The sequence below is a fragment of the Salminus brasiliensis genome, chromosome 10 (assembly GCF_030463535.1).
Source record: "Salminus brasiliensis chromosome 10, fSalBra1.hap2, whole genome shotgun sequence".
Taxonomy (NCBI): Eukaryota; Metazoa; Chordata; class Actinopteri; order Characiformes; family Bryconidae; genus Salminus; species Salminus brasiliensis.
The window spans coordinates 7,226,335-7,245,365 of record NC_132887.1 but is presented as its reverse complement, the minus strand read 5'-3'; the positions used below and the strand labels follow the sequence as shown (position 1 = coordinate 7,245,365).

The 19,031-nt window shown below is 40.5% G+C and overlaps 1 protein-coding gene across 3 annotated transcripts in view; it reads right to left on the bottom strand.

Moving 5' to 3' along the window:
• Positions 1 to 818: 818 nt before the first annotated feature.
• The window catches only part of LOC140564044 (palmitoyltransferase ZDHHC14-like), a 69,737-nt gene continuing 51,524 nt past the window's right edge, over positions 819 to 19,031 (bottom strand). For 2 of the 3 annotated variants that reach the window (XM_072689088.1, XM_072689089.1), the window contains exons 9-10: positions 14,640 to 14,742; positions 819 to 2,030 (exon numbers count right to left, since the gene is read on the bottom strand). In XM_072689088.1, coding sequence (XP_072545189.1) covers positions 1,632 to 2,030; positions 14,640 to 14,742 — 502 coding nt within the window. In that variant the 3' untranslated portion in view covers positions 819 to 1,631. The remainder of the gene's footprint in view (positions 2,031 to 14,639; positions 14,743 to 19,031) is intronic. The other variant, XM_072689090.1, reaches the window with a different exon arrangement.

The window sequence follows — 19,031 nt, the reverse complement described above, 5'->3', positions numbered from 1 at the left end:
AAAGTTAGGAAGGCTTTTTTTTAAACTGTATTGTGTTACTAAAAGACTTAAGACATAAAAAGGTACAGAAAAAAAGAAATATGAATTGAATATGTTTAATATACAAACATGTATATAAAGATTAAAAATGTTAAAGCATGAGTTGGGTAAAGGTAGTCGTCCGGCAGGACCACAGGTCCACTTTGGGCAGCCCTGGTCTGTTGCATAAAGAGAAGCTCCTTAATGCAGCTTAATCACACATACTCCTAAAACCTGGTTCAGAGATGAAATGAATGAGCTTATATGACGAACACACTCAATGCCACCAGGTGGAGCTAGATAGCCATGTTGAATGGTGGGGTGGGTGGCATTCGTTTAGTAAATATCATACTGTCGCACCATTTTCAGCTATTAAACTTTGAGTGACTCCCACTCTGCCTGCAATTTTAAAACAACTCAATAATAACATATTCAATAATAATGTTATATTAATACTTTATACCATAATAATACCCTCTAATGTGATTATATTGCCATAGTCAAGCAAATCCCTATATTTTCAAGATTGCAAATTTACAGGAGCAGGAAGAAAAACTTAACTTTCAATGGAAATCAATGCAGAAAGATTTTATTCCAAGCCTTTTTGGAGCATTTCTATTGGTCTATTGGAAAATGAAATATTTTATATTTGTTCGACTTCCACTGAAAGTTAGGAAGGCTTTGTCCTTCTCCTGTAAAGTTACCATTTTTGATATATGAGGTCTCTAAATTGTGTGACAGTGACAATATTCAAAACCCTAAAAGAAACCCCTGGGGACAGCGTAGGCGCCAGCCACTGATGCTTGTACGAATGAGAGATTTTATTGGGCAGTGCATCCTTTCATGACACAGTATTATAGGTCTGGTTAGTGGATAACAACCACAGGCAATCGTCACAAGAGGACACCGCAGTTATGCAGCACGCAACACCGAGTCGTTCAATCTTTGAGAGATTCACAAACAACGGTTACAGAATCCCATTAAAAAACTCTGGGAATTTATTAATATCCACAGGAAATATACCAATTTGTGGGGGGGGTTATTATGGCACAACACATTACCATATTCCTTTCAAAATATGTAACTTAAAAAATGACAGTATGATATGCATCATGATGACAGCAACTCATGTTATCGACCGTCAACAACAATCTCAAGAAATACGAAGGACAGGACAGTGTTCGTTCGTTGAGTTGCCAGGTAGGCTGTTCAACTCATCCGACTTACAAAATAAGAGAAAGACGGTGAAGGGAGCCCAGCAACCTAGATAAGAAGCAGCTTTTCAAGAGGAACCGTCACGCCACCTCTTTATGTTCTGATACACTCCACTGGGTACAGCCCTTTGTTTTACCAGCCACCCAGCCTTCAGGGCAGTAGGTCGTGCATCCATACACAGTCCTTAGAGGAGCAAAGACAGACTGCCTTTGAGTTTGATGTGGCAGTCTGGCAGATTGTAGACTGGGTGGAGCAGAGTTCAGGCCATCACTGAGACCCATGACGCTACAGAGGAGAAAGAAGAGGTGGTTAAAACGTGGAGGTGCCGAGTCCTTGGCACAGATTAAAGGGAGGTGTTGAGGGACGGATGATGGTTACGAGCGCTCACGGGTTCGTTTTTAAACCGAGCTGAGTTTCACCAGGCCCCTGACGGAGTCCTCGTGGAGGGAGTCCTGGCTGGCAGGGTTATAGAAAGGCATGGTGTGGCTGTGGCCCAGCGGACTGCCGCAGGGCAGCATGCCGGGAGGCGAGGGGGCTTCGTCAGGTGTGAGGAAGTGGTGGTGTCCCTCTGGTGCAGGATGGCTCTGATGCAGCATCTCTGGCTCACAGCTCAGGTTGGGCGTGGAGGTGGGCGGCGTGGGCTGGCCTAAAGGAAGCAGCGTGCACGGACCACTCAGAGCCGTCCGGCCAGGAAGAGACGACTCGTCCGCCATGACTACGGGCTCGCTCTGCAGCAGGGGAGTGGCAGCAGCCTGCAAAACGAATTTGGTGCTCTGAATGCACTGGTCTTGGTCACACTGAAAGGGAACAGCACAAGGAGATAGAAGAGTAGGAGGAAGAGAGGGAGATGGAAAGGGAGGGTGAGCAGAGAGAGGATCACGTGGGTGAGTAAGAAAAGAAGACAGTAGGTGTTAGTATAGATGTTCATTATTTTACTACAAACCACTGAAGAAACATGTTCCTACCTGGCCCACATTTACAAAATGCACAGCTGAATCAATGAGTGGGCGAGACATGAAGAGCCATTCTAAAACTCAAGTATTGATCATGCCTCTGCTACCTTAATTGTAACAACCATTAAAGGGCCTTTTGGATCACAGGGAACAATCGATCACGCTGGGAAAACATCTGCGGTCTACTTAAAGGCAGACCTTTCAAAACAATTACATCACAAAACATATTTTAGATCAAGGGCTGCATTTCTTCGAGCCAGACAGACAGGACCAGTTTGTAGTAGATGCAGAGATTAAGCGACTTTTAAAAGAAGCATATGGCCAGGAGATCTTTTACAAGCAGATAATAGAGGTTACATAACCAGTGCTTGTGCACTGTACACACAAATACCGTTCAGGACTGGACTGACTAATGAAAGAAACACTAGCTGGAGTGTAGGATAGTGTAGGAATATATTACACCAAGAGGTAACTGACTCATTCGATCATTAATATGTAATATATACAGCAAGATATAGGCCAGAGAGAGACCGAGACATATAGAAAGAGAGAGACAAAGAAAGTTGTAGACAGACAGCCAGATAGATAGATACATAGATACCTAGACAGACCGGCAAATAGGCCAGAAAGAACGGTATAGACGGACAGATAGACAAAGAAAGATGGATATAGATAGACAGACAGGGGCAGATACATCCATAGAGCTGTATATAGACAGACAGACAGAAAGATAAACAAATATAGATAGATAGACAGACAAAAAGACAGATACATAGATAACTAGATAGATAGATCGACCGACCAAACGACAGACAGACAGCCAGATAGAGAGACAGACAGACAGACTTGTAAATAGACACAGAGAGATAGATCCATAGAGTTGTAGCCAGACACGCAGGATATACAGACAGACAGCCAGATACATAGACAAAGATATAGACAGATAAACAGACAGAGATATATAGAGTTAAGACAGACAGACAGGTACATAGATAGACACATAGATACCTAGATAGACAGACAGTCGTGTAGACAGAAGAAGATGGAGACTTTTATATAGATTCAGACAGAGACAGACATAAGTAGATAGACAGACAGACAGATAGATCTTTACAAAGCAGCCGTTCTCACAAAGGAGCTTTATAGGGATCTGTGTCCAAGCCTCTTTTGGAGAAGCTAATGATAACAGTGAGAAACCTTCAGAGAAACCTTGAGAGAAACCAAGGAACCATCCATCCTGCTGGACAGCACAACAGACAACTGGAAGATGGTATTCATCCTGGTTAAATGCAATTAGTTGTTAAGGGCTGCATATCATGTATGACCTCCACAACAGCTTCACTCCATCCTTCTGTAGAACATACTGAGCCATGTGTCCTGCACTTACTTCCCTCATCATCATTCTCTCTACATAACCCATGGCTTGCTCTTGCTCTTACACCAGGACACAGCTCTCCTTATAAATTGTACTCCCCATTGCTTTACTCCCCCACTACTGTCCTGTAATTAGACCTGCTTTCTTCTGTTTCCCTTTCTGCTGTCTGCTGATGACCAGAAAAGGAACAGTTCCTCTTCTGAGTCTTGGTTCCTCTCAAGGTTCCTTCCTCTAGTTTTGTTTGGCCGCTGTCGCCACTGCCATGCTCCCGAAGACTCGGACTGGGTCATTTCTCTCAGAACAGACGTGATTTCTTTGTGAAACGAAGGTGGCTTAGCTCTGGAGACAAGGCAAACAATTTTATCTAAATAATTGCATTCAGAATGTATTTGGAGGAACAGACGGCACATCTGATGAAGGCGTAAACGGCTGTGGCAAATCACTGCTTTTTAAATATGGAGCAGAGAACTGCATCCATTACAAAAACAACAACAACAACTGCTTTGAAAACACTTTAACACTTGAATGCATAAATAATGATAATAAACCAGATCAGAAATAGCCACAGCCTGGCTTTTCCTGGAACTGAGTTTAACTGCTTGGAGTTATGAAGCAAAGACTAGCTCTGATTAAAAAAGAAACACAGCTGATCACACAGGTCAGTTAAAGAACGTCTGTGTGCAGAATGGTCTGAGTTACCCCCAAATAGCTTCCTTTTTAAACCAACAGAAAAAATGTCAAGGGTGTCCAAGCTTATCCACAAATGGCCGGCATGACTGCAGGTCACACCTGCATCACAGCTGATTCCACTGGTTTAATCAATTGGTCAGTCATCAAACAACTGATCACATGTGCTTCTGCTTGGCTGGAATGAAAACCTGCACCACCCCAGTTCTTTGTGGACAAGATTGGACACCCCTGATCTGTATGGGTTCTAGCAAGTAATGAGACCATATTTAAACAACTAGGTATTTACTGTCCTTTTGAAAAACTGGTGTGTTAAAGTACAGCAAGACATCTAGCCCATAGTACACTAACTAGACAAAAGTATTGGGACACCTGCTTTCTTCTAAAAGTAAGTGAAATAAAAAAAAAAAGTTTATTCTGCTTTTGTTGAAGTAACTGTCTCTACTGTCCAGTAAAGTTGGCTTTCTACTAGATTATGGAGCATTGCTGTTATGATTTGATTGCATTCAGCAACAAGAATGTTAGTGGCGTCAGGATGTTGGATGATCACCACCCAATATCACCTCATGCCAAACTCCGTACCTCATCCCAAATGTATTGCATGGACCACCATATATCATTCCACTGCTCAGCAGCTCAATGCTGGGGGGCCTTATACCCCTCTAGCCCACACCTGGCATTAGGCAGCATGATGCCAATAGGTTCATGCTCAGCTGCTCCAGAGAGTCCTATTCTATTGGCAGTACTTCTCTACAGGGACTAGATAAGTGTGTGGTTTACTCTAAACAGTGCAATAAAGCTGTATCACATGTCCTCAATAAGTCTTACTTCTCCTCCCACCCTCCAGATCTAGCATCACCCATCATATCATAGTAAAGAGCTGCAATGTTCTACTCCAACAGGACTCAGGCGCCCACGTGGTTCTGAAAGCAGAGAGCACCATAGTTCTTAAAAGTTTAAGTAAGGTTGTCACACACTGGCACAGCTTGTAAGTTAATATTCATCACTGCAATGTTTTGCTAATAGACTTTCATTATTAAAACATGGTTTAATTATTAATAGTCTGATCCCGACCCATTTTTCTTTCAGGTGTGCACAAGTAGTTCCTCCACTTAATTCCACTCTAATTAAAATAGATCTTTTACAGAGCTGTAGTTATTGACCAGCTAAACTGCATTATATTATGAGGAATTGGGCAAAGTATAATTTCCCACTGGAATTTTATGAAACAACAGTCTGATTAAATGTAGTTGATATGGATTGTGAGATTATGATGAAAATGCCTGCTGGCAGCTTGTCTGAGCCTAGTCTTACATAGCAGAGTAAATGCAATAACATGAACCCTGATGGTATGTAAAATGTCAGTTATTTGTTATTTTGCAGACACAATATTAGTGGACTATTCACTATTCTGTTTTTAAAATATAGCGATCCATCCAGAGGTTCAGCTCAAATTACATCATCTTCCAGCTCGTCTTGGGTCACTGACACATGCCTGTTCCAGAAGCTTTCACAAAAAGTGAGTGAATGCTCCATTAAATAAATGAAAAAGAATTGAAAATAATTTAATAAATGATTTAATAAATCATTATGTTGTATACGGTCAGTACTAACCAACTGGAAGATTACAAATTATACAGTTCTGTTTTATCAGATATGGAGCAGTATATGAAATAAACATTAAGATACAAAATAATTCATCTGTGTATACTGATATTTTTATATACATTAATACATTTCTAAAAAAAGCTTTATTTTAATTTAAATTATAAAGTGAAAAAAAGTATTACAGTAAAGTATTATAGCGATCCAGGCGTATTTTAATGGATCTGGTACTGGCTATTTTAATCCTAATCCAGTTCCGAGTCTTTGTTTTAACCACAGTGTTCAGAGCACCATTAACTGCCATTATTCCCTTTTGGTTGGAGCGGTGGAACCTGCAAGACAACAGACCTCCAGGAGGAGAGTTAGAGACCACTGCCTTAAAGGATCCTGATATATACTTGTCATATCTCCCACACTTATGCCCTATAATAGCTGGGTCAAGCAAGCAGATTGCTTGCTGTGTGTTTTCCTGTGACTAGCCATAGCACTAGACTGCAATATGATGCCAATAAGCTTCTCATTTTTGCCACCTGCACCAGCAGGTGGTGAGCATCTGATCATCTGTTTAAATAATCCACTTAAATGGACACGGTTCTTAACACAAGCACTTTTAGAGCCGAGATAAGTCGCTGTTTTTGATCACAGTGAGTCCATTTATAGTCACACATGCATTCCAGAATCCTCTCCCTGGACACACCATTTCCTGCTGCTTCAAATGTGGCTTTTGTGATCAAATGAAGCCATGAAGTCATGTTTCAAACTAGGAGTCCAAGTGACTTCAAAAAGGCCTTTATCTCTTCCGAGAAAGGCAGAACCTTGTGGCTGAACAGGAACAAAGAGCTACACATGCTCAGGTCTGCTCCAGTCTTAAGGGCTAAGCCATACCGCCAGCCCCTGAAAGCTCTGCTTCTTATCGGTGTCATTTACAACCAAGAAGTTCTTTTTTATGTTCTATAATTAACTTCTATAATTATGACGCCAAAGGAGACTGACCCATCAGCAGACTGCTCAGCGCTGGAAGTTACAGATCAAATAAGTTATGGAAACAACAGAGCACTACAGAGTAGCTTTACCCCGAGACTCAAAAGCAGGAGGCTGATTACAGATCTGTGCCCAGTTATAGTGACAGGTGTGAACATGTCACAAGTGAGTCATCAGCATACCACCAGTGCAACCACTGCACCCTTCGCCTGCCAAGATTGGAGGCATGTTCAAAAGAGTAAGGCCTTTGTCTTTCTCCATTTTCCAACTTTCAGAAGTTGCAAAAAGACAACAAACGTTGTTTATAAGTATCTGATCAGTAACGTTTGGCTTTTGAAATGGTAAACAACCAACAGACCAATCAACCAACCAACTAACAAGCTAACTACCAAGCTGAGTATTGTGGTCTCCATACTGACTTTTGTATTTTTTAGTAGTACTGAAGCTTAGAGGTATCTTTTGGACTCTAGCCTATAGAAACTAGCGTAACATACTTTGATTAAACAGTGAAGCACTTTTGTAAGTCACTCTGGATAAGAATGACTTAAAATGTCAATTTAGCTTCTTAACCAATCAACCTACCAAGCTATCTACTTACCCAACCAAATAACTACCCAGCTAACTACTCAAACCAACCACCCAGCTAACTACAACCAATCAATCAAGCAACCATATAACCTACAGACACCACAAAACTAACCAGCTTACAACACAACCTACCAAGCAAGCAATCAACTACTTCACCAAGTACCCAACCAACTACCCAACCAAGTACCCAACCAACCAAAGAACTAACCAGCTTACAACACAACCTACCAAGCAAGCAATCAACTACTTCACCAACTACCCAACCAAGTACCCAACCAACCAAAGAACTAACCAGCTTACAACACAACCTACCAAGCAAGCAACCAACTACTTAACCAACTACCCAACTAAATACCCAACCAACCAAAAAACAATCCAGCTTACTATGCAACCTACCCAGCAACCAACCAACTACTTAACCAACTACCCAACTAAGTACCCAACCAACCAAAGAACTAACCAGCTTACAACACAACCTACCAAGCAAGCAACCAACTACTTAACCAACTACCCAACTAAATACCCAACCAACCAAAGAACTAACCAGCTTACAACACAACCTACCAAGCAAGCAACCAACTACTAAACTAACTACCCAACTAAATACCCAACCAACCAAAAAACAATCCAGCTTACTATGCAACCTACCCAGCAACCAACCAACTACCCAACTAAGTACCCGAACAACCACAAAACTAACCAGCGTACTAACAAAACCTACCAAGCAACTACCCAACCAAACAACTTACCAGCTAGCTACTCAAACAATTGATCTACCAAACATATTCAGAAGAACACAGGTTTGGCTTCTGGACACTGTAGGGATTTGTTCAGTTCCACCAGCAGCTCACCTGATTCACTTCCAAATCTATACACTATGACTGTTTCTGATGAATGTTTGAATGAACGCCTTCAAATATCAGTTATATTGAGTTTATATGGGGGGGGGGGGTCTCATTGTTTTCTCTACAGAGACTTAACACTTATATCTAGCCCCAGCATGTGGAGGTCAAGCAAGCTCTCGATGAGAGTTATTAAAAGGATTCAAAGTGGAGCTTCAAATGTAGACACAAAGAGTGAGATTAAAACAACTGAAACGACAAGACGATCAAAAGCAAGTTCTACTTGGACCTATTTGACTCTATAAGTGTGTGTCCTGCTCTTCCAGCCATATAAAAATACTGAGGTCATTTTTCCTGCTGTAAAATCAAGCACTATGGACAACAGATGGACTACACATACTTCTGTAAGGTATTCACCTTCTTATGTCAGAAGCACGAGCATCCAGCAGTAAACTGCGCTTTTCATTTCTGCTTTGCAGAGAGCGCTGTAAGATAATCCAATAATCCAAACATGTATCAGAATCTCTTTCATAAGCACAATAAGTGTCGAGACATCAGAGAGGACGTTAGGTGTGAGTATTAGCGAGGCAAAGAATGTGCGCCAGCCAGAAAGACAAGCGATACACATTCTGAAGCCACCTCACACCATCACAAATCTCTCCCAGCCTTGCCTGCTGCTGACCTACTTCTACAGCAAAACACCAAATCCTACTGCACGCCATAAAAGAAAATAGAGGGGGACATCACACTGACAGCAGAAAAAAAAAAAGGCAGCAGATTGGCTCCAACTATAAACATCAGGGTGAGAGTAAGAAAAACTAACTGATGAAACTCAAGGTAGTGAATGAAGAGATAAACTGAGATAATAGTTAAATAGTTAAATGGTCATTTGATTGAAATCAGGTTGATCTGAAGGGGGTGAAACAGCTTCTTAAAAGAACAGTTCACTGAAAAGCATTCCTCATCCAACTTGTAGTTGATCAGCCAAGACATGTTTGGCTTCAGTAGTCTGTTTCTTTAGTTTCACCCTGGAGCATCGAGGCTAATAGAACAGAAGATGTAGCAGTGTAATATATATATATATATATATATATATATATATATATATATATATATATATATATATATACACACATATACACACACATATACACACACACACACACCTTAGCTACATTAGCCTCATAACTCTGGCTTCAACATCTACATTTGAGGCGAGAAGGAAACTACTTTCTAAATGTTCTGTAAAATGTACATTTTTATTTCTCCAAAATATAAGTAAGTTAGAAATCATCCCATTACACAACCCTACCAGTGCTGAGAGGGTGAAGACTAGCATGTGACCAAGTCACATTAAGTGAGCCACCACATTTTTTCAAACTGCTGCTAATTCCATGGTATTGGACAGCTAGCTCAACACGCTCGGAGAAGATCATCAGCTAAAAGACAGCTGCACTGGTTAACATCTCACTGAGTGATTTGGGGGTGGAGGCTTCCAAACCACCCAGAGAAAACAGGGCCAATTGTGCTCTCTGGCACTCACCAGGGATCGAATCAGTAAACTCCCAATAACAAAGGCCAACGCCTAGACCAGAGGCGGATTCCTAGATTAGAGACATGGGCAGCCGCTTAGTTGCCCACATAAAAAAATACAGAAAGCTCGGGTGGGACGTCCTCATCACCTGCACACCACTCCGCTAGCACACTTTGCGGAGTAAGCCAGCGAAGGCTTTTCTTTTTTATTTTCCTTCCTCTCTCATTTAGCTTTCTATCCATGTTTCAAAATCGAGTGCAAGATACTTCAAACAAGGGCTAGATATAGGTTACATAAGGCTGCATAGTTTACGGTGAAAACATCAGCCCTCGCATCAACACCAAGACACCAAGTGTAAGATAAAAACAACTGATTGAAAAGGGTGAATCCTGAGGAATACTGCAAGCTGACGTTGCTGTGAGAATGAGATCATGACCAAACGCAAGTTCTACTTGGACCAGTTTCATTATTAATACAATTGGTACTGTATGTTAGTTTGGGTCCTGCTCTCCCAGTCATACATAATACTGAGGTCATTGTTTCGGCTTCATTTTTTCTGCTCTGATGACCGGACCATCAGAAAATATCTGAACTTCCTAATGGCCAATCTGCAAAGGTCTGTCTCGGAGAGGGAGGATGTGAAATTATAAAATTGATGACTTTGCATCAAAGAAGAAAAATAAGGTCGGGTCTTTGATGGCAGTTGTGTATTTTTTTGTTATTTTTTTATTAGTGTGTTTCTTGTTTGAAGTGCAATAGGTCAGGAGTGTGTTATTCTATTTGTGTATGTGTGATATAGGGCACTGGCAGTACAAGCTAGAACCGCCACAGGTCTAAACGGCCGTGCCACTCGGAAGCCTCTGTACACAAGTTGGAATTTGTAGTTGTAACGCATTTGAGAAAAACATAGAAACTAGAACAGATTTATTTCTTTTGCACTGCTGACTTAGAAAATTTTTGGGCTCTGATTGGTCCAGCGTACTAAGGTGCTGCCACCGGTTCAAATCCCGGGTCAAATCCCGGGTCACGGTGCCTGCCATCAGCAGCCAGAGACCAAGAGAGCACAATCGACCTCTATCTTCCCACATCACTTCAGCGTGATGCCGGCCTGCAGGGATGTCATTCTAGCCAATGCATCCAAGCTGGGGACCAGTCACCTTTCTCAGAGTGTGTTGGTTGCCGGGTGATGTTGCATCGCTGGCAGTTTGAAAAGATGTGGTGGCTGGTTGGCATGCGTCAGGCCTCACCCTCCCAGTGTCAGGGGCATGTGATTGAGGGCAGAGAGGGTTGGGTAAATCTATTTACAACAACCACTTCCAATCAAAAGTTTAGACACACCTACTTAACATATAAGGACCTATATTAGAAGAACAATGGAGACATGAGAATTGGGTCATTCTGCGAAAGCAGGAACCAAAATCTGAAAGGTGAGAAAGTGTGAAAGCAATAATTCCACTGCAGCAGGTTGTTCTGGCTTCCTGTACCATTTTTTTGCACTTGGGAGAAAACAAGCAAATAAATATATAAAAGTGTAGAAGTCAAGAGAAGAGAACTCTGAAAGGTCCCAGCAGGTGGGAAAACCAAAAAAAACAACAAAAAAAAAACAACTATGAATATAGGTTGTTTCATGAATGATCAGCCAATTCTGTCCAAGCTGTACCATTCGCTCAGACTGCCAGTACACGTCTGTCCATTCAGATTACATCACTTAACTCCTGATATTTTCAGCCTGACAAGGAAAACATTCTCTGAACTGGAAATAGACTGATATCGAGTGACTGTTTAAACGTGTGTCTCGCTGAGCGAAGGGTTGGACTATTTGTTTTCCTATCCTGACGGCTGGGTACAGGCTGTACTAAGATGAGCCTGAGCTGCAGTTTCTCCGGGGAGAACGGGAAAGAGAATCAGAATGAGAAGATGTCAACACTGGACAAAAAAAAAAGGAAAGAAGAAAAAGCTAAAAACACTAAAACAAGAGCTAGAATTACCATGAACTCCCAGCCTCATTCATTTCACGTCCAGCTGAAAGCAGATCACATCCTGCCTCTCCAATAATGATACAGTACAGCCATCAACAGTCAAAAAAACTCAGACTGAAGCTCAGCCAATAATTCTAATGTGCCGGTCCAAAATTATAATAGCATATTTCAAAAGGCTTCCTCCAGCAGGAGGAACACAAGCTGAAAGCTAGATCTTACTGACTGACATTTAAACAGCCTAGCTGCTTTAAAAAACACCAGACAAGCCAAAACTAAAATACCATAAGAAATATATACACCTGAAACCTTCCTGACCGCCTCAACCAGACGTGTGCAGGACCAGTTTCAAAAAGGCTGATGTTTATGAAGCCATCAGGACAACACATCTCATGATGAATCAATTACGAAATCAATGATACACAATGAGCCACAATTCCCAGTGGTTAAATTGTGCATTTTGGTCAGTGTTTGGTCAAAAGGAGAATAGACTGGAAAGAAAAATGACTGGAAAGTGAAGAGGGCAGAAATGCTGAGCTTTGCAGAAGTTTTAGGCACCTAAGCACATTTTTTGAAATCATTCATCTCTGCGATAAGTGTTTATTTATTTATTTATTAAAAAATAAATTAATTAAATTCATTTCGAAGCAAGTGACCCAGCCACCAAGAAATCATCAGCACAGCTGTCTTAGCTTTAACAAGCACTAATCTGCCAAAGCAGGTGTTGGATGGTAACTCTAAATAATACTAGACTCCTAAGAGACCAGCGCAAGAAAATGAAGATGGTTTTAGGGGTGCGACGACTAATCGACGAGCAAGTTCGTTTTTCGATTAGTTGAAGACGTCATCACACATTTTTCACACTAATTGTGAATGGCTTGGGACACAAATAAGTCGAATAATAAACTAAGATAACGGAGATAATGTAGTTAAATGGTCATTTGATTGAAATCAGGTTGATCTGAAGGGGGTGAAACAGCTTCTTAAAAGAACAGTTCACTGAAAAGCATTCCTCATCCAAATTGTAGTTGATCAGCCAAGACATGTTTGGCTTTAGTAGTCTGTTTCTTTAGTTTCACCCTGGAGCATCGAGGCTAATAGAACAGAAGATGATGTAGCAGACTGTGTGTGTGTGTGTGTGTGTGTGTGTGTGTGTGTGTGTGTGTGTGTGTGTGTGTGTATATATATATATATATATATATATATATATATATATATATATATATATATATATATATATATATATATATATATATATATATACACACACACACACATACACACAAATATATACACACACATACATACATACACACACACCTTAGCTACATTAGCCTCATAACTCTGGCTTCCACATCTACATTTGAGGCGAGAAGGAAACTACTTTCTAAATGTTCTGTAAAATGTAAGTTAGAAATCATCCCATTACACAACCCTACCAGTGCTGAGAGGGTGAAGACTAGCATGTGACCAAGTCACATTAAGTGAGCCACCACATTTTTTCAAACTGCTGCTAATTCCATGGTATTGGACAGCTAGCTCAACACGCTCAGAGAAGATCATCAGCTAAAAGACAGCTGCACTGGTTAACATCTCACTGAGTGATTTGGGGGTGGAGGCTTCCAAACCACCCAGAGAAAACAGGGCCAATTGTGCTCTCTGGCACTCACCAGGGATCGAATCAGCAAACTCCCAATAACAAAGGCCAACGCCTAGACCAGAGGCGGATTCCTAGATTAGAGACATGGGCAGCCGCTTAGAAAGCCCGGGGTGGGACACAAATAAGTCCTGCCTTTTAACAAAATGAGCCAATCAGGTTGCTAGTTACGACATGAGCAGAGGAGGGTTGATAATGATGATGTGGCTCAGTCATTAATACAATGGTATCAGCGGCACTAAATACTCTCAAACTATTCTCTCACATTGGTCTCCATTTTTTATTTACTTTTAAAACATTATTGGAAACTGATTATGTAAAAAAATTGTTTTGTTATACTTTATTGCTGCTAATTTGACAAGAAAAAGATATTGAAGTTTTATTAATCAGCTATATTAGCAGGAAATTTAATTAAAATATTGGATTTATGAATAAGTTATTCATCTTTCATCTTTATACTCACACACAGCTGTAATTTATGAAGATAACACTGTATGGGACAAAAATCCAATCGATTCAACAGATCCAATAGATTATCAGATCCAATATAGATATATTATTTTTTCATTTTATTTTTTTAGTAAAAGTATTTTAATCGAGAGAGATCATTCTGAGACAAAGATAGACAAAGAGAAAGAGTGTGAGAGAGAAAGAGCAAGAAAGACAAAAACAGAGAGAGTGAGAGTGAGAGAGTGAGAGTGAGAGTGAGAGTGAGAGAGAGAGAGAGAGAGAGAGAGAGATCCCAATGACGAGGTGCTTCAGTCTCAGCACCTGCTTATTAGATTCTCTGTTTTGAGGCAACTTCTCTTCCTACTTCTTTTATTAAGAACAAAAGTGAGAAGCCTTAGATTAGGTTTACAAAAAGAAAAAAAAGAAATATTTTCAGTAACTAAATCATAGGACTAGTAACTACTCAAACTGATTCAGAAAATCACCTATTTACCAATGCTAATAAAAAAACTCTCCTGCTCTGGCTCCATGATATTAGATCAGCGATGTCAAAAGCACTTCATGCACCGCAGCTTAGTTCATGATCATGCAATGATTTATTCCAGAGTTTTCCACAGTGCACAGAAACATTTCATATGTTCTTCTCTAGTCCTAACACCCAGTAAATCTGGGGATGGGGAAAGGAGCCCTGACAGTGCAGCTGTGCTGTAGAAGAGGTGCACTGAGTTTAGTGTCAGTCTCTGAGGGTTCAAGCTTACCATGTGTGTCTGGGACTGAGTGGCACCGTACATTGTGATGCCGTTGGTGGGTGGTGCCGGCTGGGGCGTATCTGGCAGCACGAAGCCTCTTCTGTCAATGAGACTGTGGAGAGAAACACAGAGACTCTGATGTACAGCAGTGAGGGATTATCAGGGAGAGAATGCTGTAGTTTGTTTAGCATCTGAGATGGACAGAGTGTCCCTTGCAGAGACACAAAGAAATGGATCCTTTACACAAAAAAAGCCTGTGTTGATTAAAGAACTTGCAGTAACAGGCCAAACAATGAACAGTGAGGGGAGTGAATGGCAGAGAACGTCAGAGCGGGGGCACTGGAGAAAGGGTTAACGAGCAACAGAAAGCCTGTTAATCCTCTCTGAGTCAGCTCTAAAGGAAAGTGGACATCACCCAACGCACATTTACTTTCATTAGATTTTTCAAGCAGTTCTGTCAGTGCAGCAGAGCTGTCCCTCTGGATGAACCAGCAGAAAAAGGTACACAATCGGAAATCACTCAACGTGAAATAAAGCACGAAAGATGACGTCTCTGGAAATCTGCCTGCATTACGCTCCTAACAATAAAGGTGGGTTCTTTAGGAGAACACAGAAGACCCACTTTTATTAATAGGGACAATTAACTCAATGAACTTAATTAACAGGTGGTGTGAAGGTTCTTCCCACTCACACAACTCTAATAGCCGTTCTTCTGTGACCTCTCTAAAAGTACCTTTTCTAGCACCTTTATTTATAAGAACCTTATAATAGCTCATTTCCAGCCCACTGGTTGATACTCTCCCCCGGATGCTACCGACTCTGGGAAGGTGAGGGCTGATGCATGCCTCCTCCGTCACAAACGCAACCAGCTACTGCCTCTTTATAAGAACTGCCACTGATGCAACATCAACGGGCAACCAATGCGCTTGAAGAAAAAGAGTTGGGTACCTGGTTCTGACGCATCGGTTAGCAGACACCCCTGCCAGCCAGCATCACGCCGAACTGATGTGCAGTAAGAGACAGCAACATCTACCCAGCCCGAGAGAGCAAGGCCAATTGTGACCTCTCGCTGGACCTGCTGGACCACTCGAAGCACCTAGAACTTTGTTTTTAAGACTGCACAGGGCTGTACGATATGGACACCTTAACACACTGCAATTCTGCTACTTAACAGAACTTAAAATATGCCCTCACCTATAATGAAGCACTATTTTGAACACAGTTAGGTTTGTTGGATCGTACAGATCCCTTCAGGCAACCAAAACGCCCACAAAAACTCATCCGGAGCATCACTGGTCAGGATGCTCCCAGTCCACATCAAAAAACATTAAATCACAGGTCGCATTAAAAGCAACATTAAGTAGCATTTTTACCTTAAAATAATCTTCAAAATCACTGTGAAGCTCCATTAATGTGCAATAGGGAGAATAGAGTAGTATTGTTTCTACTCTGGAATGAAATACCAATTCTTGCATAATGCTGCTTTAAGTTATCTCAGGAAGATGAATTCTGGACATTAATTTGACCATTCCTTCATTCTTGAAAGCTTTTTTCAGTCATTCCAGAGTCATCTACAGCCCTGTTCATCATTGTGGACTCATCTAAAATTTCCTAATTATTTAAAATCTATTAAGGCACACAAAAATAAAAGTTGAATTAATTTGTACAACAAATGATCAAATACTAAAACTAAAACAACCAGCAAATCAACCTCAGAATTACAGGTTAACAAATACAGGAATTTGTTTTTGGGAAGTGCTCACAAAATATAAAGGAAGAAACCACAGTACAGCACTCTCCTGAGCTTCAGATGATGTATACATGCTCTGGAAAGGCCATCACTTATATCCATTCAATAAGCAATGCTCACAGAACCAAGGTCTTCCATTCCAGTACACACACTGCACATCTTACAGAAAGCTCAATTTGCTTGCACTTAAAAAGCTTTTCAGCCATTCATCTTTAGCCTTGTTCTGCAGACTATCTCTCAGGCTGTTGATGACCTTTAACTGATGTGTGGCAGGAGCACACTCTGCAAGATCTCCGGCTGTTAGGAGAAGAGAAGTGGTGTGCTGAAGTGGAGATAAGAGATAGGGACTATCTCGGCCCAAGTGAGGATGGAGACGTGAGCAAAGGCACGTACATTTACAGTGTGAGTGCGACCAAAAGAGGAAGGCACAGTAGGAGTCCTAATTCACTCAGGTCAAACTCAGTCTACTGTGTAGATTGTAAGTTTCTATACAGTAGTAACTTCTGAAATGTGGAAAATACAGCAACATACTCTACATTACTGTATATAATATCAAAAACTAAAATAAAAATACAGCAACATTGTAAACTACTCTATTGTATAAAATACATTAACAATAAACACATCTAAAATGAGAAAAATGCAGCAAAACACTGCAACCTGTATCCTGTGGACAAAATACAGTAATACAGTGTAAAGCACCATCACTGTATAATACCGTAATATCAATGAATGACTAATAAAATGTAAAAATTACAACACTAAATTACTGTATAATATAAAGTAACAATATAAATGAACTAAAATGTGGAAACAATACCTCAATATACTGTATATTATTACTGTACCAATGTACAATACAGTACTATGAATTATTTACTTCTAAAATGTGAAAGATTACAATAACACTAAATGACCGTATAACAAAGTAACAGTATAAACAAACTTCTAAAATGCTTAGTTCATAATACACCGATACAGTATTACAGAAATTTGTAGTATATATAAATTACAGCAAAAGTGTATATTATATACTACTGTATATACAGTGGGGAAAAAAAAGTATTTAGTCAGCCACCAATTGTGCAAGTTCTCCCACTTAAAAAGATGAGAGAGGCTGTAATTGACATCATAGGTAGATCTGGAGACTGGCTAGGCCACTCCAGGACCTTAAAATGCTTCTTACGAAGCCACTCCTTTGTTGCCCTGGCAGTGTGCTTGGGATCATTGTCATGCTGAAAGACCCAGCCACGTTTCATCTTCAATGCCCTTGCTGATGGAAGGAGGTTTGCACTCAAAATCTCACAATACATGGCCCCATTCATTCTTTCATGTCCACGGACCAGTCGTCCTAGTCCCTTTGCAGAGAAACAGCCCCAAAGCATGATGTTGCCACCCCCATGCTTCACAGTTGGTATGGTGTTCTTTGGATGCAACTCAGCATTCACTCTTCGAGTTGTGTTTGTACCAAACAGTTCTACTTTGGTTTCATCTGACCATAAGACATTCTCCCAATACTCTTCCGGAACATCCAAATGCTCTCTAGCAAACTTCAGACGCGCCCGGATATGTACTGGCTTAAGCAGGGGAACACGTCTGGCACCGCAAGATCAGATTCCCTGGCGGCGTAGTGTGTTACTGACGGTAGCCTTTGTAACGTTGGTCCCAGCTTTCTGCAGGTCATTCACTAGGTCCCTCTGTGTGGTTCTGGGATTTTTGCTCCCCGTTCTTGTGATCATTTTGACCCCACGGGCTGAGATCTTGCCTGGAGCCCCTGATCGAGGGAGATTAGCAGTGGTCTTGTAGGTCTCCCATTTTCTGATTATTGCTCCCACAGTAGATTTCATCACACCAAGCTGCTGCCTATTGCAGATTCAGTCTTCCCAGCCTGGTGCAGGTCTACAATTTTGTTTCTGGTGTCCTTCGACAGCTCTTTGGTCTTCACCATAGTGGAGTTTGGAGTGTGACTGTTTGAGGTTGTGGGCAGGTGTCTTTTATACTGTTAACGAGTTTAAACAGGTGCCATTAATACAGGTAATGAGTGGTGGATAGAGAAGCCTCTTAAAGAAGAAGTTACAGGGTCTGTGACAGCCAGAAATCTTGCTTGTTTGTAGGTGACCAAATACTTATTTTCCACCATTATTTGTAAATAAATTCTTTAAAAATCAGGTCTACCTATGATGTCAATTACAGGCCTCTCTCATTTTCTTAAGTGGAAGAACTTGCACAATTGGTGACTGACCAAATACTTTCTTTCCCACTGTAAAATATACAACAGTCAAAATTATTTTTGTATATAGTATACATTAATTACACACACACACACATATACATATATATATATATATATATATATATATATATATATATATATATACATACATACATATATATACATACATACATACATACATATATATATACATATACATATATACATATATACATATACATATATATATACACACACACACACACACTAAGTACAGTAATAAACTGTAAATAACCACATTATATAACAGTGATACAGTATTACAGAACTGTATAGTATATATAATATACACCAATGATACACAGTAATATTTTATTATATACTGCTGTATATAAAATATACAATAATAGTCAAAATGACAATTACTGTAAATAAAATA